At 55.7% G+C, this 18,571-nt stretch overlaps 9 protein-coding genes across 9 annotated transcripts; 5 read left to right on the top strand and 4 right to left on the bottom strand.

The window, feature by feature from the left end:
- Positions 1–353: 353 nt before the first annotated feature.
- Positions 354–1,292, bottom strand: IUM83_13761 (ira2 protein; the record flags this gene model as incomplete). Its single annotated transcript, XM_067938459.1, has 1 exon — positions 354–1,292. One exon carries the CDS (start codon positions 1,290–1,292, stop codon positions 354–356), a length of 939 nt encoding a protein of 312 aa, XP_067790693.1.
- Positions 1,293–8,264: 6,972 nt separating this feature from the next.
- Positions 8,265–8,597, bottom strand: IUM83_13760 (Histone-lysine N-methyltransferase EZH2; the record flags this gene model as incomplete). Its single annotated transcript, XM_067938458.1, has 1 exon — positions 8,265–8,597. One exon carries the CDS (start codon positions 8,595–8,597, stop codon positions 8,265–8,267), a length of 333 nt encoding a protein of 110 aa, XP_067790717.1.
- A 1,130-nt stretch (positions 8,598–9,727) lies between these two features.
- Positions 9,728–10,060, top strand: IUM83_13759 (Histone-lysine N-methyltransferase EZH2; the record flags this gene model as incomplete). The annotated part of the gene is made up of 1 exon (XM_067938457.1): positions 9,728–10,060. The coding sequence occupies one exon, from the start codon at positions 9,728–9,730 to the stop codon at positions 10,058–10,060; it is 333 nt and encodes a 110-aa protein (XP_067790685.1).
- A 548-nt stretch (positions 10,061–10,608) lies between these two features.
- IUM83_13758 (uncharacterized protein) lies at positions 10,609–11,131 on the top strand (the record flags this gene model as incomplete). Its single annotated transcript, XM_067938456.1, has 2 exons — positions 10,609–10,928; positions 11,005–11,131. The coding sequence occupies 2 exons, from the start codon at positions 10,609–10,611 to the stop codon at positions 11,129–11,131; spliced, it is 447 nt and encodes a 148-aa protein (XP_067790684.1).
- A 562-nt stretch (positions 11,132–11,693) lies between these two features.
- Positions 11,694–11,936, top strand: IUM83_13757 (uncharacterized protein; the record flags this gene model as incomplete). Its single annotated transcript, XM_067938455.1, has 1 exon — positions 11,694–11,936. One exon carries the CDS (start codon positions 11,694–11,696, stop codon positions 11,934–11,936), a length of 243 nt encoding a protein of 80 aa, XP_067790802.1.
- A 293-nt stretch (positions 11,937–12,229) lies between these two features.
- IUM83_13756 (Gem-associated protein 2) lies at positions 12,230–13,051 on the bottom strand (the record flags this gene model as incomplete). The annotated part of the gene is made up of 1 exon (XM_067938454.1): positions 12,230–13,051. One exon carries the CDS (start codon positions 13,049–13,051, stop codon positions 12,230–12,232), a length of 822 nt encoding a protein of 273 aa, XP_067790801.1.
- Positions 13,052–13,192: 141 nt separating this feature from the next.
- Positions 13,193–14,000, top strand: IUM83_13755 (RING-box protein 1; the record flags this gene model as incomplete). Its single annotated transcript, XM_067938453.1, has 2 exons — positions 13,193–13,698; positions 13,793–14,000. 2 exons carry the CDS (start codon positions 13,193–13,195, stop codon positions 13,998–14,000), a joined length of 714 nt encoding a protein of 237 aa, XP_067790804.1.
- A 111-nt stretch (positions 14,001–14,111) lies between these two features.
- IUM83_13754 (DEAD/DEAH box RNA helicase) lies at positions 14,112–16,460 on the bottom strand (the record flags this gene model as incomplete). The annotated part of the gene is made up of 1 exon (XM_067938452.1): positions 14,112–16,460. The coding sequence occupies one exon, from the start codon at positions 16,458–16,460 to the stop codon at positions 14,112–14,114; it is 2,349 nt and encodes a 782-aa protein (XP_067790803.1).
- Positions 16,461–16,663: 203 nt separating this feature from the next.
- On the top strand, positions 16,664–18,382 carry IUM83_13753 (T-complex protein 1, theta subunit; the record flags this gene model as incomplete). The annotated part of the gene is made up of 2 exons (XM_067938451.1): positions 16,664–18,127; positions 18,209–18,382. 2 exons carry the CDS (start codon positions 16,664–16,666, stop codon positions 18,380–18,382), a joined length of 1,638 nt encoding a protein of 545 aa, XP_067790805.1.
- Between the last annotated feature and the right edge of the window lie 189 nt (positions 18,383–18,571).

The following is an 18,571-nucleotide window of genomic DNA, read 5'->3' as shown; positions in this document are numbered from 1 at the left end:
CAGCGAGGCAAACCTGCACCTTGCACCAGCAGCAAGCACTGCGCGAGGCTCAGGCCCAAGCGGTCCGTTCCAGTATTAGATTTTGCAGGTCTTATTCCGGTTGAGATCCGGTATGAAAAGAGATGACTGGTGTATAAGGTCCCGCAGGCGCCGGAAGGTTCGGCGCATGTTGATCGGGATCCCGTGAATCATGTCCGGTCGATGACGTCGCTTGGCGTTAGTGGCGCCAGCGCTTCCTCGGATCTTAGGAAGGATGCAAGGCAAGGCAAGGCAATGGCTAGAGGTGGCGACGTTGGCCCCGAGGGTGGATTAAATAATGGTGTGTTCCTATCCTGACTGAGAGTGCCTGCGCTTTAGGGCGAGGGCGTGGGCCGCTGGCTGACGCCGGCGGGGCCCCGCGACCAGAAGCGCAGCGAGAACTTCTTCTTGTTCTTGATGGCGTCATTGGAGCTCATTGAGAGCCCGCGCATCTTGCCCACGGGGCGGTGGGCGTCCCAGGACTCGGCGCGGGGCGACGGCTGCCAGTTGCTGGCTCCGGTGGGGGTGGTGGGCGTGATCGGCGCCACGTTGCTGCAGTCCCAGGAGGCCGGCGTGGCGCGCACGTCGGGTAGCTGCTGCTGCGGTTCTTCATTTCCGAACGCAGACCGGATCTGGGGGAAGCGCACGAGGAAGTTGGCCACGTACGGTTGGAAGGCATAAATGAAGTCGTTGCTGTCGGTGAACGCGGAGTCGCTGTCTCCCACGGGCGTGCCGCTGAGCGTGTGCTGCAGGATCTTGGCGATCTGCACGCCCATGGGCAGCGACTGCGCTGTGTGTGCCGGAAAGTCGAACATCTCGGGCTTGATGAGCGCCGGGCACAGTATCCGCAGGAAGAGCAGGCTGCCCACGACGATGCGGGCGTCGTGCTTGCACTCCGGGAAGGCCTTGCGGAACTCCGTGAGCATGTAGTGACAACCGGCGCGCAGCACGAGCGGCGCGAAGTGGATGGCCTTGGCCAGCCGCTGAATGACGCTCTTGGCGTACGCGCACACCTGCTTGGGCGCGGGCGTGCCACGCGCCTCGTACAGCCGGGACTTCTCGCCGAAGACGTCGCGCAGCACGTAGCGGAAGTAGGCGCGGCCCTGCGAGCGACCAAGCTTCTTCATGAGCGCCGTGAGCTCCGACGTCGAGCGCAGAAACAGCTCCTCGCGGCCGCGCACGTCCGAGATCTCGGCCTGCACGGCGCGCTCGAGCTCGTGCAGGCGCGGCAGCTCGCTCTGCGAGCGCCTTCGCTGCAGAGTCCACTTGCCCATCGTGCGGCGGTCGTCGTGTGCTGTAATGGTGGAGGCGGAAACGCCAGGCGGGAGAGCGCTGGCGGCTAGTTCGCTGCTGTTGCTGAGGTTTGTTTGACGCTGCTGCTGGCTTGCGGGGCAGCGCGGCGAGTTCTACAATGAGAAGCGGCGGCGTTTCCTGCGATGGCGAGGCGACCGTCGATCTTTTTTGGCCCGGGTGCAGGTGGCCAGCGGGCCTTGCTTGCCTTGCGCTCGAGGTTGCCTGGGGGGGCTGGAAGGCGCGCGGCAGCTTGCGGTCTGAGGCGCTAATGCTCGAGTGCGGCGCTGCACGCTTCGCGGAAGGCGACGAGGAGTCAGTTCGAGCGCCTGCGATATGCGATGTCAGGGTAGACATCGGATATCGCGTTTGCGGTGCGCTTTAAACAGCAGCAGTATTCAAATGGCATAATACTTGTAGACAATGGCCATCGCAGTAAGAGGGATAGAGGGTGGCCGTTCTCTGTGCGAAGGTGAGTGTCGAGCAGATGCGCCAGCCGCTCCCGCGGCACGTTCCGTGCAGGAGAGAAACGGCGCCGTGTCATAAGCTCAACCAGAGGCAACTTCAGGGCAACAAGTGGCGGGCGGCTGGCTGGCCAGTAGGGCTCCATGTTGTGCTGGTGCAGCCCGGCGATGCAAATGCGGCGTGGGCTGTGGGCGACAATGCTGCCGACTTTGCTGTCATTAACAGCAGGGTCGCCCGCCGCGTGCACGCGCGCGTGGCTTCAGCGAAATTTCGCGGGGCTTGCACTCACCGCCTTGAAGGCGGCCTTCGCCCTGCCGCAGGGCCTGCGAGGTGCCAGGTGCAGGCTGCAGGAGCGGCTGCTGCGGGTTGATATGAGCGTGCGTCGCAGACGGCCAGAGCCTGGCGCACGCTTGCTGGCGGCTTCGCTGAAGGCTGCGCGGATGGTTATTTCGAGTGGCGGGCTTGACCTCATGGCTGCCTTTGCCTCAGCCCATTTTGACGGTCTGCTCGACTGCGTTGCCGAGCCCCCGAAATAAACGCTGCCTGCTCACGACAGTGCCTTGAAAGACGGAGGCTGCGCCATGCGAGGCTCGCTCCGTCTTGACGTCCATGGGCTGGGCGTTGGGATTGCAGCCTTGATGGGACGGCGAGCGTATTACGGCGTAATTTACGCCCCCTGCTTCTTCGGATCCCGGGATACTGTAAGTGGAGCCGTTTTCGATGCCCAAAATGGCTCTGCGCGCGATGGCCGAGCGCCAGCCATTCCTGGCAGCACTCAACCAACCTGCAAACCCCAAGAGGCAGATCGGGCGGCCGGCCCGTCCGCCAGCGATGAATGCTCCAGGCCCGTATGGGTCTTGCTGGCATGTTACTGCTCTTCCGCGGTCGCCCAGGACTCCGTGACGTGACGGACTGCTGCGCTTCCAGCTGGGTCGCGCTCGTGGCCACGGACGCGGACCAAATAATTTGCATCTGCATCTGGTGGGGCATGTAAGCATCTCGGTCGACGCATCGGCCGCGATTGATACCTGTATTACATGTCTTCAAGCGCGCTGCATTACCCCCGCGCACTGATCCACTATAGTATTCGACGAATACTATTCGTTGAAGGCGGGCCGACCGTGTACTGGTCAACACCTCGCCGACGGCGGGGATTAACGATCGCCGGTGGCGCCAGCACCAAGGTGACGTAAGTAACTACAGATTCGTTGTTGAGCCAGTCGCCGACGCTTCAAGCTTGCTGTACTGGCCCGACGCGCCTCAGCACTCGAGCACCGCAGTTTCGCTCGCCGACTGGGATCAGCCTTGCTGTAGTGCCCAGCTCAACCTGCAGCTCGACCGTTTGCTGTGCGCATGGGCATGATCTGCCGTGGTTGTGTTTTCCCGGGAGCCACAGCGCCCTCGGAGCCCGTCGCGGCCGATGTGCTGCTACGAAATCCACGCACGCAGTCTGGCCTCTTCACGGCTCGACTCGGCGCAAGTTGGCCAGCATCTGACAGGTGAGCACCCCGATAGCCGTCAGCGCCTTCGGGCTGAGCCCGAATCGGATACAGTATTCGTGCGCGTCCTCATCCCGTCATCTGCGCCCTACCTTTCCGTGAATGGATACGATGCCATGGACTTTAGCAGCACTTCACGACTGCTGACATTTTAGGGCAGCGCTATCGGTTCTAAATGTTAGCATTTAGAATGCTTCGATACGCAGATCGAAGCAGCAGTGCTCCTTTTTCGAGTGTAACGTGGCCGCGAGCCGTGTTTGGAAGGCATGGGTTGGCTTGACTGTGACTTTGTTTATTTTGCAGAGAGATATACAGTATGTGCTGCACTACGTATAAGACTATGTTGATAGCATTTTACGACCGAGTATAATATCTTGGCATGCTTTGTCATGATAAAGCTTCACTAATAAAATCGTTCTGGGATTAGCATAAGCATCTCTGTCGAAGAACAAGAAAAGCACTGCCTACAAGATGTTTGTAAATTTTCAACGGATGCCTTGGCCCACGAAGGAAACCTTGTTTTGTTTAATACCTTATACAGCAAACAGTCTGGGAGAAAGCTGTACGCCTACGCCCTTGGAGAGGAATCTTTGCTTAACAATAACGTTTCTTATTCACGACTAAGTTGTACAAGGCTGACTTGATGCAGCTGAAAGGCTACATGTCCGCTCTGCACTGACCTGTACCAATCCTATCCCAACTGGTATCACAGTGATGAAATCCTCCAGCTGTTATTTGATACACGCCCGCAACTCTTGGGTAAAACCTCCATCCACAAAACTTCACGTTTCTAAAGTTGTAGCGTAGCGACTCCTTCGATCTGCGTATCGAAGCATTCTAAATGCTAACATTTAGAACCGATAGCGCTGCCCTAAAATGTCAGCAGTCGTGAAGTGCTGCTAAAGTCCATGGCATCGTATCCATTCACGGAAAGGTAGGGCGCAGATGACGGGATGAGGACGCGCACGAATACTGTATCCGATTCGGGCTCAGCCCGAAGGCGCTGACGGCTATCGGGGTGCTCACCTGTCAGATGCTGGCCAACTTGCGCCGAGTCGAGCCGTGAAGAGGCCAGACTGCGTGCGTGGATTTCGTAGCAGCACATCGGCCGCGACGGGCTCCGAGGGCGCTGTGGCTCCCGGGAAAACACAACCACGGCAGATCATGCCCATGCGCACAGCAAACGGTCGAGCTGCAGGTTGAGCTGGGCACTACAGCAAGGCTGATCCCAGTCGGCGAGCGAAACTGCGGTGCTCGAGTGCTGAGGCGCGTCGGGCCAGTACAGCAAGCTTGAAGCGTCGGCGACTGGCTCAACAACGAATCTGTAGTTACTTACGTCACCTTGGTGCTGGCGCCACCAGCGATCGTTAATCCCCGCCGTCGGCGAGGTGTTGACCAGTACACGGTCGGCCCGCCTTCAACGAATAGTATTCGTCGAATACTATAGTGGATCAGTGCGCGGGGGTAATGCAGCGCGCTTGAAGACATGTAATACAGGTATCAATCGCGGCCGATGCGTCGACCGAGATGCTTACATGCCCCACCAGATGCAGATGCAAATTATTTGGTCCGCGTCCGTGGCCACGAGCGCGACCCAGCTGGAAGCGCAGCAGTCCGTCACGTCACGGAGTCCTGGGCGACCGCGGAAGAGCAGTAACATGCCAGCAAGACCCATACGGGCCTGGAGCATTCATCGCTGGCGGACGGGCCGGCCGCCCGATCTGCCTCTTGGGGTTTGCAGGTTGGTTGAGTGCTGCCAGGAATGGCTGGCGCTCGGCCATCGCGCGCAGAGCCATTTTGGGCATCGAAAACGGCTCCACTTACAGTATCCCGGGATCCGAAGAAGCAGGGGGCGTAAATTACGCCGTAATACGCTCGCCGTCCCATCAAGGCTGCAATCCCAACGCCCAGCCCATGGACGTCAAGACGGAGCGAGCCTCGCATGGCGCAGCCTCCGTCTTTCAAGGCACTGTCGTGAGCAGGCAGCGTTTATTTCGGGGGGTCGGCAACGCAGTCGAGCAGACCGTCAAAATGGGCTGAGGCAAAGGCAGCCATGAGGTCAAGCCCGCCACTCGAAATAACCATCCACGCAGCCTTCAGCGAAGCCGCCGGCAAGCGTGCGCCAGGCTCTGGCCGTCTGCGACGCACACTCATATCAACCCGCAGCAGCCGCTCCTGCAGCCTGCACCTGGCACCTCGCAGGGCGAAGACCGCCTTCAAGGCGGTGAGTGCAAGCCCCGCGAGTTTTCGCTGAAGCCACGCGCGCGTGCACGCTTTCATGTTATACCTTCAACTTCCAAGTTGAACCAGTTCTACTTCATCCACATGAACCAAATATTAAAAAAGGCCGGTAGAGTTTGGAATTATACTGAACCTCTTTCAGGTAATAGGGAGAAATGAATGCAGACAGAAAATCCGTCCTAAATCAGACAGAATTGGCCTGCAAACACAGGCCAATTCGTAGGTCATATTACTGCATTTGTGACAGCTTGCAGGACACATTAAATCTGTTGTAACGCACGACGTAATGCACGTTAATTATGCTGGGATGTCACAGATCTGACAGAAAAAATAAATATATTCCATACAGTGGAGAGTGTAGCCTATTAGTCCTAGCTACCCGAACAGCGTGATTAACGCCCTACTTTTTGCCTTTCTGCACTTCGGCGTCCTGAACGCAATGTATGCGGGTGGCATCGACAGAGTAACTGGATCGGCGTGAGGTGGGGCAGCGCATCAAGATGTCGTCCAGTAGTTCGAGGAAGCGACTGGCTTCCACTTTGGCCCTCTCGACAAACACGAGGGGGGTCGGGTGGGAGCCGAACGCGTGCTTAGCACGCCGATTGTAGCTTTCGATGGAGTTGTTTGTGCGGTTTTGCATTTCCACTTCATTCTGGATGTACGTGTTGACATTCCATAGCATGGGGGGAACATCGTCATCCATGTCCGCACAAAGTAGTCCCAGAAACCGTCCCAAATGTGAGTTATGCCCTTCGTATTCACGATGGACATCACGTACGGAATCCCCTTGCATCGGATCCCATCAATTGATGTAACCGTCAAAATGTCGAGTACACCTGGAGCCATCGCCTCGTCGATTTTATTGGTTGGAAATCGGGGGTCGTCCAACTTTCGGCGAATCGCTTGCTTCCAATGGAACAAGCAGTCAATCAGCGACGTGCCGGGAAATTGATCGCGGAGACCCTTGATGAGTGTAGCCTTGAAGTCACTCGTGATGCTCCCGGGTGTCATCTGCATCTTGCCCAGTACTTGCACCCAGTGAAAGGCGTGCCTGTAGGTCCACTCGTCTTGGCCTCCACTAGCATGTACATCACTGGGATGTAGACGTTGTAGCTATGGTCATACACCATTACGATCAACGTTTGCTTGACCGGCACGGTTGGGGGGTTATGCTGAACGTGCCGTCTATGAATATAGAGGCACCGGGGTACATAAGTAACCGGATCAAACATTCCGATGATGCGCTGACGATCGCCCGTGTTGTCGTAAAACACGTTAAAATGGACGAACGAACGCTCGTCTGATTCTGACATGCACACCGTCGGAAAGGCCTCGATTTGACGATACACATCACCCCCGGTGGCTTGCTTTCGCACGGAGTTAATGAAATTGATGGCCTTTTCGTGCATCATGGGTTTCATAGCTTGATTGGGGTATTGACCACGAGCTGGCGGCAGACCTTCTCCCATAATCTTGACGGGATGACAGCCGAGGAGTTTACGGCCTCAGTGTCGAGCAGTTGGCGCATCTCTTCGCCACAGTCCTGGACGGTGGGACCAGGTTGCGACTTGCAGGTGTGTTCACCAGTATCTTTAACCTCGGTGTCGCCACCGTCCAGCACCTTGACGTTAAGCTTGCCTTTGCATCCATTAGATCGGTAGGTTGAGCACTGGTAATACGTGGTATTTCCTCGAGTCGTGTTGACACCGTATTTGTACCCGTTGAAGTGCATCTTATAATTTGTCTTTGATAAAATTTTGAAACTGACGGTAGCTCTACAGTTACTATCAAAATACGGATGAATGGTGGGGTGAGGCTCGACCGCAGAGCCTCCACTTATATCCTGGTTGACTGGACAGGATCAAGTTTGTTTTGCCTACTGTATGTAATACGAAACACAGGTCTTAACAGTGTAACCACATAGTGCATATGTGTAACCCACGATATTACCGTAACCGTAACCTCAAATAACTCGATTTTACCGAGTGCAGTTTTACGGCAACTCGTGAGATTTAAACTGGTCGTTCTGTAATTATGCAGGACACATTCCACAATTTTGCAGGACCGTTATTCTGGTGTAGGACGCATTTTCTGTCTGCATTAAATCATCTCAGGTAATAAACTAGCTTAATAATCTCACAGCTCAATTCTTCAGCTCCTTTCAAACCAATTTGGTCGACTCACTCACTAGAACGCGTCGGCGATATTCATATCTTGCATCGTCCCATTTTAATATTAAAATATCCACGTACCAAAAGGAACTTCAACTTCAACTTCACTTTATTCGTCATTACGACCAGTCAAATTGTGAAAAACCTTGACTCAACGTTAACTTTGACCCTCACCACGCAGCCCTCACTTAAGCCTGTATCCAAAGTAATTTGGCTATTAGCATCCCGTGCTGCAGCTTCGCCATGAAATAGCTTTCTTTTTTGTGCGTTTTTCTTCATCTCGTGCTAGGAACCAACAATTTCGTGCATTTCGATGTATCTGACTACTCCGGTTCACCAGCATACTTCGAAGTAGATCAAATACGGGAACAGCTCCACTCATCAGTCAGTTTGGTATCAACTGTTTCTTTTTGTTTACTTGAAACGGAGCAATGGGGTAAAATTACACAGCAAGCTTACAAAGTGCGTTGGCAAAGACACTAATCGCACCATATCCGTAGCATAAACCACCAGAAATCGTGCTGAGGAGGCTTCGAGGCATCGCAGGTGCCTTCGCCGCAGCAATCATAATCACGAGCACCTATCTCTTGACGCTCTGGTTCTCCTCCTTGGCGAACAGGTCGTCGAACTGGCGCGACTGGTTGATCGGGTTGCGCTGGAGGTTCGCCATGCGGAAGCGGAACTGCCGCCACGACGACCCGCGGTCCTCGCGCGGCTCCAACGTGTGGTGCAGCTCGGTGAAGCGCTCCTCCTTGCTCACGTACACGTCGGGGTTCTGGAAGAGGTAGCGCAGCGACATTCCCGTGGCGGCTACGGCAGCGAAGGTGGCGCAGAAGACGACAGGGAAGGTGGCCTTGTCCGTCGTCCAGAGGTTGATGAGCTTGTAGCCCTGGCGCTTGACGACTTGGACCATGGTGGATTGGATGGGTAGGAGTGAGTGGGGTGGGCAAGCCGGTAATAGCTGGTCGCTACTGTATTAGCTGGGTAGCTGGTTGCTGAACTTGGCCTAGGGAGGCTGTAGCGCAGACGGACAGATCAGGCGAAGTGATCGGTCGAGGAGAAGTTGAAGAATGAGGCGAGGCTGCAGTGGCCTACCGCGGTTGCAAGAACGGTGGAAAGCGTTCGTGGCAACGGCAAGCGACCACATTCACCCTGCCTATCCATGGTAGACAGGTGAGCGAGTGCAACTTTGACTTGACTCGCAGCGGACACCGCCAGCATAGCTTCTGGCTTTTGCAAAGACACGAGCTGGTCGCTACAGACACGCACTTGAGCGGTACAACCGGTATTTGGGTTCGTGATTTGCCGCACCGAAAAACCCATGCGGAAAAGGAAAAACCCAGATCTAAAATAAAAGTGGTCAACAAGGAATGGACATGACTCTCATCTATCGCTACTCCTGACATCTCTACAGAGGATGACAGTTGGCCAATTTATTGACGAATGCCAGACATGCCAAAAGTTTGGTGATCGCAACGTTCGTACACCTACCGTGTCTGCGCAAGATACACGCGTGAGATGATGTAAGGGTGATTGATCGCCAAGCTCTAGCAAAACCCACTCCAGTGTACGCATTTTCGCGTGCCCATTCTTAACTAACCCATTTTTGAGATCTGGGTTTTTCCTTTTCCGCATGGGTTTTTCGGTGCGGCAAATCACGAACCCAAATACCGGTTGTACCGCTCAAGTGCGTGTCTGTAGCGACCAGCTCGTGTCTTTGCAAAAGCCAGAAGCTATGTTGGCGGTGTCCGCTGCGAGTCAAGTCAAAGTTGCACTCGCTCACCTGTCTACCATGGATAGGCAGGGTGAATGTGGTCGCTTGCCGTTGCCACGAACGCTTTCCACCGTTCTTGCAACCGCGGTAGGCCACTGCAGCCTCGCCTCATTCTTCAACTTCTCCTCGACCGATCACTTCGCCTGATCTGTCCGTCTGCGCTACAGCCTCCCTAGGCCAAGTTCAGCAACCAGCTACCCAGCTAATACAGTAGCGACCAGCTATTACCGGCTTGCCTACCCCACTCACTCCTACCCATCCAATCCACCATGGTCCAAGTCGTCAAGCGCCAGGGCTACAAGCTCATCAACCTCTGGACGACGGACAAGGCCACCTTCCCTGTCGTCTTCTGCGCCACCTTCGCTGCCGTAGCCGCCACGGGAATGTCGCTGCGCTACCTCTTCCAGAACCCCGACGTGTACGTGAGCAAGGAGGAGCGCTTCACCGAGCTGCACCACACGTTGGAGCCGCGCGAGGACCGCGGGTCGTCGTGGCGGCAGTTCCGCTTCCGCATGGCGAACCTCCAGCGCAACCCGATCAACCAGTCGCGCCAGTTCGACGACCTGTTCGCCAAGGAGGAGAACCAGAGCGTCAAGAGATAGGTGCTCGTGATTATGATTGCTGCGGCGAAGGCACCTGCGATGCCTCGAAGCCTCCTCAGCACGATTTCTGGTGGTTTATGCTACGGATATGGTGCGATTAGTGTCTTTGCCAACGCACTTTGTAAGCTTGCTGTGTAATTTTACCCCATTGCTCCGTTTCAAGTAAACAAAAAGAAACAGTTGATACCAAACTGACTGATGAGTGGAGCTGTTCCCGTATTTGATCTACTTCGAAGTATGCTGGTGAACCGGAGTAGTCAGATACATCGAAATGCACGAAATTGTTGGTTCCTAGCACGAGATGAAGAAAAACGCACAAAAAAGAAAGCTATTTCATGGCGAAGCTGCAGCACGGGATGCTAATAGCCAAATTACTTTGGATACAGGCTTAAGTGAGGGCTGCGTGGTGAGGGTCAAAGTTAACGTTGAGTCAAGGTTTTTCACAATTTGACTGGTCGTAATGACGAATAAAGTGAAGTTGAAGTTGCTTGGAAATCCTTTTGGTCTAATCCCAATCCGAGATTTCCGACCTACATAGCACGTTTGAGATGGCACACTCACTGGTGGAGGCGGTGCACGTGTTACGGCAGTTGCAGGCATCGCGCGCGCTGTCGCTAGACGAATGCTCATCCGTGCAGATGCTGATAGCCGAGCTGAAAGTACTGGAGGGCGCGGTGAACGTGTTGGCAGAGGCGGAGACCCCCTTGGAGGCCATCAAGACGTTGGTGACGACGGTGGATAAGGCTTTGCTGATAAAGATGGCGGCGTTCAGGTCTGTAGAGTGGCCACAGATGGTGGTAGTGTCCGAGAAAGTGTTCGCGGTGACGGACGCCTGGCTGGAAAGCATGATGCAGCGCTGCCCCTCCATGTGCGCATCAGTTCGACCAGCTTCCTCGGTGGTCGAGACCTCTTCGCCAGAACGACATCCTTCACGAGTTATCTAGGATTCAGCAGAAGAAGACCGGCATTATGCAGATAGTCGAAGAGGTGCAAGGCGTTCTGCAGGACGTGAATATGCTGGGGAGTCTTGATACGATGGTGCAAGACATGAATATTGCCGACGCGTTCTAACTGGACGCCGTGAGCCACCTGAAAGGGAGGAATCATGAGCTATAACAGCAACTGCATTTACTCCGGTTGTTCTGTTTCCTCGGATCGAGTCTACACTCTTACATTACTTTTAACGAAAAAAAAAACACTTTCAGCTATCTTTCCTGGCAGTAAGGACCCGCTTGCACTTGCTAAGTGATGCAAGGTGACGGAGAAAAGGCCTCTTGCATGGACGGTGGCCGATTCCATCGCGAGTGGTTAACATAAATGCTAAGGCAAACCCGTAGTGACGAGTGAAGCGCGTGGGCCAGGCCTAACTTCACTATCAAATTTGCCGAGTTAAAACGCCACCTACCTACAGCAGCTCAACTTCTATCTCGACCATGGTATTCAAGGCACCGAGCACACAGCGGAAGCACAGGATTGCTCTCGAGTTGGTCTAAGCCGAAATGAAAGTCGCGTTGCAGCGGGCCTGCAACGGTGGTGCGAACCGCCTGAGCGCGGTCTGCGACTCATTGACCAAGTGGCGCTCCGGAGGGCGACGGAACAGTCGAAGGCAGCGGGTGCCGAGCCGCGGTTTACGATGAACCCGTATGTCTACAGCCAGTTGATGACCATGACGGCAGACATGGAAGCATCCATCGCCAATGTGGATGCGGCGCGTCTGGAAGCGGAGCAATGTGTGCGTCGTCTCACTGCTATGATGCAGACTGAGCTGTCGCCACAAGAGCGCGCTCGACTGGAGGAGAGCAAACTCAAAGCGATGGAGCTGGAACAGCTCAAGCACCAGACTGTTGCGCGACAGCAGGACGTAGGCGAATTGTGAGAGGACTGAGAGGGTGAACTGGGGGGAGTTTCATGGCTTATGCGTCCTTGTGAAGGCTTGATGGGGTTGGTGTCGAGTAACGTGGGGACTGACAGACACTGCTAGCTGAAGAAGCATCATGCACAAAATACATGAATTTACGAAACTTGGAAATATTAACGATGCACTATGCACTGGAGGCACACGTCGTAATAAGACAACAGTGTAGAGCGCACCAACAGCAATAACACGCAACAAGCTAGGCTCCAATAATAACTAGGCTGCATGAGTACATTGCACAGTGTGTTGGTTATCTACTCCATATCATGCAGCTGACCGAAGAAGTCTCCAGCGATAACAATAAGAATGTTCAGCGACTTGAGCTGGATCTCGGACGGGGCCTCCAGCTCGCCCCTCAACGTCCAACAGCGTCGCAGGATTTGTCGAATCGTTGCTGCCACACTAGCGTGGACCGGTTTATCCAGTCTAGCCAGCAATGCGTAGATCCATACCGCACGAGCTCTCGACAGCGGCGTCGCCTCCTCACTAAGCCACGCGGCATGATAGTCCAATAACCTCCTGGTCAGCACCTGGTCGAACTGCAGCAGCAGTCTCAAATGCGGCGGTGTAGCCGACGTCTCTGCTCCTGGTTTGCCGAAGAAGAAGGCGATCCAGCCGTCCTCGTCACTCATCCGGGGCACTTTGGTGCGCAAGATCTCGATCGGGACGCCTCCTGCAGTGGCAATCTCCGCCTTGGGCGGCCCGATGGCTTCCCAGCGTGCAATTAACTGTCTCAACTCTGCAAAATCCGCCAGCAACTCCCTCTTCCACTTGTCGCCAGGAACCCGCTCGGGATGCGTCTCCTCGAGTCCGAAACTCGGCAGTGTCGGCATGTTGCGGGTCTGCTGCGCATCGAACTGTCGCGGATCGATGTCTGGCGCCACGACCACGTCCGGGATCCCCTCCGCTTCGAGCCTGACACGCCACAGATACTCCTGCACGTCTTGGGGAGGTAGGCCTTGCTGCATGCGCCGCCGAATCAGCTGCACGTCCACAGCCTCCTCGCCCTCCACGGGCAGCGCCGCTGCCATCATGTTGGTCCAGTACAGCACCTTGGATCGATTTGTGTCGTACATGTATCAATGGGAGCATTTTTTGTGCTTCTTACATTTGTCAAGATACTAGTATTTTGTGTTCGGTCGGACTATAATTTGAGTCGCCACAAAATGAAAGCTGGCCAACCAATTGATTGTCGAACATCACCACCGACAGACATCATGGCAAGTGATCCGCTGGCCGCCGTGCAGCAGCTGCAGAGCCTCGTGACGGCGCTGGCGCCTTCGTTGCGTCCTCAGGTGCTGCCCAAGGGCGTCGAGTATGGTCTGGACCTGATTCTGTCGCTGTGCAAGACCGAGGAGCAGCGGCAAACGCTGTTGGCGCTAGTGCGCACCAACAAGCCAAACGCTGGCGAGGCACCGAAGACGCAGCAGGACGAAGAAGACACGGACGATGAAGAGCAGGACGGAGACTACTTGGAGCCGCAGGTGGTCGGCATCTTCGACATGGAGAACAGGGTCTTTGCGGTGCAGAAGGTGCAGTGGATGCACGAGCGCGACGCCGTGGTGCACGAGTTCGCGCGCTTCATCGAGCTGCAGCTGGAGAACCCAGTTGCCGCCAACCAGGTCGTGCAGTACTTTTTGGAGGTGAACGGCCACAAGCCCGAGCAGGTCATGTTGGCGCAGCAATGCTTCAGCGCTGCCTTTGCTTTGCAGACGCTGCTTCGGTGAGTTTTACTGCACTATTGTTTCTGTTGTGGAGGTGGATGCGTGGAGACCAGTGGCTGACTTGACGTTGCAATGATTGTTTGTGTGTTTCAGTGCCTTCCCGCGTCTGCCGGTTGCTGTTGATGGCAAGGTTGTTGAGGTCACGGAGGACTCGGATGTTGCTGAAGTGTTTGCGCCGCTATTTGCTCCGAAGAAGACCAAGAAGGCCAACAAGAACAAGGCTCAACCTGCTCAGAAGCAGGAGCCCGCCAAGAAGGGCAAGACCAAGCAGCAGAAGTCCAAGAAGAGGAAGAGCGCTTAGTGCGGCCGATCCACGATAACTTTATCCAATCCAATGCAAACACAATTCATCCGAGAAAAAAAGAAGCAAAAATGCAGTGCTCTATGTTGATGGTATTGCTGACAGCTACTATTAGTCGGCGAACTCGGACACGTTTTGTGCGTACCGGCGCTTCTCGTCGCGCATCTTTTTCTGCTTCTTGGCGACCACAGCCTGCTGCTTGTCATCACGATCCTTGCGCTTCTGGAGGGTACCCTTCTTCGCATTCCTTCCAGTGTCACGCAATTTAGCAGAGGCCGGAGGCTCCCGCAGCGCAAAACTCTTTGCCACGTGACCGAAGTGCAGACTACGAACGTGGAAGATTTGTCGTGTGTCCGAGGAGTGCGTGGCGTAACTACGCACGAACGAGTGGAAGGCTTGGCACGCCAACTCGAACAGTTCCTTGTCGGCTAGAAGCGTCTGCTCATAGAGGAACTGCAGGTCTCCCTGCACAACCTCGTGCAGCAACTTCTTGCGAGATGTGGTCAGAAATCCGCCGTGCTTGCCAACACGAGCGACGGTCTTCTCGAGACTCAGCGCGTTCAGCTTGAGGCCTTGCTTGCTCAGGTAGTCAAGGTACTCCGACTCCGATGGCATCAGGAACAGCAGACTGCTACCTTGGTTACCACTTCGGGCGGTACGTCCGACACGATGCACGTAGTCACGTGTCTCCGTCGGCGGGTCATACTGGACAATCCACTTGACTGTGGGCAAGTTAAGACCACGGGCAGCCACATCGGTACACAGAAGTACACCTGAACTCGACGAGCAAAAGCTTTTAAACGTGGTCACACGCTCTTGCTGAGGAATGTTTCCGTGCAGACGGAACACGGGACCTTGGCTGCCAAAAAGTGACGCCACACCATTGTCCCCGCTGCTGTCTGCTTCCTCCGAAGATCCCTTACCCGACGGCCATGCGCACTTGCGGAACAGGGCGTAATGGAAGTCCACTGCATCACAAGTGGACAGGAACACCACAATTTTGCACTTGCCCTGACTACCGTCCTTCTTATCACGAGGAGCATGGCGAAGTTCCTCGCGCAAGAAGCAAGTCAACGCGCAAAGACGTGCCTTCGCTGGAACGAGCATGAAGTGCTGCATCAGCTGGTGCGGAGTGGAGAACTTCTCCTGACTCGTGGTCTTGATCTCTGCTGCTGCTTCTCCACCACTTGTAACTGCATCTGCATCGATCAGTACCGGGTTTGACAAACTCATCTTGGCAAGCTGCTGCACGCCGCTGTTGATCGTTGCGGACACCAAAATGTTCTGCCGCTTCTGGGCTGACTTTTTGCCATCCAGAATGGTCAAGATCTGTGTAATCTGCTTCTCAAAACCCATGTCCAGCAGACGATCTGCCTCATCCAGCACCAAGAACTGCAGTCTCGCGTAGTTGAACGATTGAGTGTTCACCAGGTGATCCGCCAGACGTCCAGGGGTAGCAATCAAAATAGTGATACCCTTACGCAGGCGTGCCTTCTCCGCTTTCTTCTTCTCACCACCGATGATAGCACCCGGTACAAGGAATACGAACGGCTGGATAAGCTTGTTAGCAGTCTCCAAGATCTGCGTACACAGCTCGCGCGTCGGGGCTAGCACCAGTGCCATACAACCATCCTGTCGTTGAATACGCGGGGACACCGCTTGCAGCTTCTGAACAATAGGCAGCAAGTACGACAGCGTCTTACCAGAACCCGTCTCACTCTTCACCAGGATATCACTGCCCTTCAGCACGGACGGGATAGTTTGCACCTGCACATTAGTGGGTCGCGCAAAGCCGAAGCCTCCGCTCTCTGCATCCTTCTTCAGCACATTCACCAGCTTCTCCGCCATGTCCATCGACTCGAACGTGTTCGCGGCGAAAATCTTTTCACTCGACGACGACGTCAGCGGCTTGGACAGCACGTTGTCGATCTTGACGCGCGACTGAGTGAACTTCTCCACGCTGTAGCCTTCCTTGTTCGGGTTGCGACGCGTACCGAACGTCTTCTGCTTCTCCGCCGTCTCCACGGCCTTGTCGTTCTCAGCTTCATCGCTACTCTCTGCGTTTTCTCCCTCCTTCTCCTCTTTTTTCTCCTGCTGCGTCTCCTTCTCATACTCCACCTCTTCTTCGCCCTCGGACTCCGCCGGCTCTTCGTGCTTCACGGACTCGACTTCCACCTTTTCTTCAGGCTTAACTGCAGCAGCTTTGACCTTGGCAGGTTCCACCTCCGTCTGCTTCTTGGCCACTGCTGGTTTGGGCTGGTTGTGGCCATTGCTGGCGGTGCGCGGCCGCTGGCCGTGGCTCTGACCCGACGTCTGCGGCTTCTGCGGGGCTTTGCCGGCCTTGGCGGCCTTCGCCTTGTTGCGCTTGGCCTGCTGCTTGGCGCGGAAGGTGTTCTTCTTCTTGGTGGGCTTGCGCGCGCCGCCGCTGGACGCCGAGATGTTGAGCGAGAAGCCGTCCATGGTCGTGGCTGGAGCTGCTGGTCGCCGACTGCAAGGTGACGGTATCGCTGGTCAACGAGCTCGCACTTTTGTGGGTGTTCATTGGCGGAAAATAGGGTTGCATTTCGGCCAATCGCCGAAAGGTATCTCTTGTGTGGCGCCACGCCAAGGAGGGGAATCTTTTACACCAAGCAAATAGGCGACCGAGCCAAGCGCGAGCAAGCATGTCCAAGTCGATGGGGTTGAACGTGGCCGGCGGCCTGTCGTCGCTGCTGAAGGACGGCCACAAGCACTTCGAGGGCGTGGATGAGGCCGTGGCCAAGAACATCGACGCCGTGAAGCAGCTGGCGGCCATCACGCGCTCGTCGCTGGGCCCGAACGGCATGAACAAGCTCGTGATCAACCACCTGGAGCGCATCTTCGTGACCAGCGACACGGCCACGATCGTCAAGGAGCTCGAGGTCATCCACCCGGCCGCGCGCATGGTGGTCATGGCCGCCAAGATGCAGGAGAACGACTTCGGCGACGGCACGTGCCTCGTGGTGGCGCTGGCCGGCGAGCTGCTCATGGAGGCCGCCAGCCTCCTGCGCATGGGGCTGCACGCCAGCGAGATCGTCACGGGCTACCAGAAGGCGCACGACAAGTGCCAGGAGATTCTGCAGAAGCTGCAGAGTGTGCAGGTCAAGAACCCGCGCGACCAGGAGGAGCTGCAGAAGGCCATCAAGACGTCGCTGGCCTCCAAGCAGTACGGCTACGAGGACCTGCTGGCCAAACTGGTGGCCGAGGCCTGCCTTAACGTCATGCCCGCGGCCCCCAAGAAGCCCTCGATCAACGTGGACAACATCCGCGTGGCCAAGATCATGGGCGGCAGCCTGCACGACTCGTCGGTCATCCGCGGCATGGTCATCCAGCGCAACACCGAGGGTAACGTCAAAAAGGCGCTCAAGGCCAAGGTCGCGGTGTTCGGTTGTGGCATCGAGATCTCCTCTACCGAGGCCAAGAGCACCGTGCTCATCAAGGACGCCGACGAGCTCATGAACTACAACAAGGGCGAGGAGAAGCACCTGGAGGAGGCGGTTCGCGCGATCAGTGAGTCGGGCGCCACAGTGGTCGTCTCGGGTGGCAGCATCAGCGAGATGGCCATGCACTTCCTGGAGAAGTACAACCTTATGGCTCTGAAGATCCAGTCCAAGTGGGAGCTCCGTCGTCTGTGCCGTGCCGTGAACGCGAACGCTCTGGTGCGTCTGGGCGCCCCCACGCCTGACGAGATGGGTTTCTGCGACAGTGTCACGGTTAAGGAGATCGGTGGCAAGAAGGTCACTGTCTTCGAGCAGGAGCAGGAGGACGCCAAGATCTCGACGATCGTGCTGCGTGCCAGCACGGACAACGTGCTGAACGACATTGAGCGTGCTATCGATGACGGTGTGAACTGTGTGAAGTCTGTGTGCCGGGATGGTCGATTCGTGTCCGGTGCCGGCTCCACGGAAATTGAACTGTCGCGTCAGATCAAGAGCTTCGGCGAAGCCACGCCTGGCCTTGACCAGTACGCTATTAAGAAGTTCGGTGATGCTATTGAGGTTGTGCCCCGGATTCTGGCTGAGAACTCGGGTCAGATGGCCACTGAGGTGATCTCTAGTCTGTACGCTGCCCACGCGGCGGGCAACGTTAGCGCTGGTGTGGATGTGGACGTACGTACTTTGCTGGGCAATGATTTGCAATTGAAGCTAGGTATGCTGACTTTTGTTGACGTGTGAATTGTGTTGTTGCAGAACGAGCACGAGTCGCACGTAATTCCGGACGCGTTGGACAAGGGCATCTGGGACCACCTTCAGACTAAGATGTCTGCTATTCGTCTTGGTGCCGACGCCGCCATCACGGTGTTGCGCGTTGACCAGATCATCATGGCAAAGGCGGCCGGCGGACCTAAGCCGCGAGGCATGTAAGGAAGAACGATTCGATATCTCCTGCAACTGCAGCTTGAGTGGTCTTTCCCCTCTTCCTTCGTTTCTTCGGCCAGGTAGTTTATTCAATATCGAAATGAAGCCTTCATCTCTCACACGTGTAGAACAAACAAGTATTCCTTCTATAATCTTTGGTGTTCGTATTCATCATAATGCACCAGCCTCTCGGAG

The sequence above is a fragment of the Phytophthora cinnamomi genome (assembly GCF_018691715.1).
Source record: "Phytophthora cinnamomi strain GKB4 chromosome Unknown Contig44, whole genome shotgun sequence".
Classification (NCBI taxonomy): domain Eukaryota; phylum Oomycota; class Peronosporomycetes; order Peronosporales; family Peronosporaceae; genus Phytophthora; species Phytophthora cinnamomi.
Note: the sequence above shows the minus strand (reverse complement) of the source record. Positions and strands in the feature narration are given on the sequence as shown.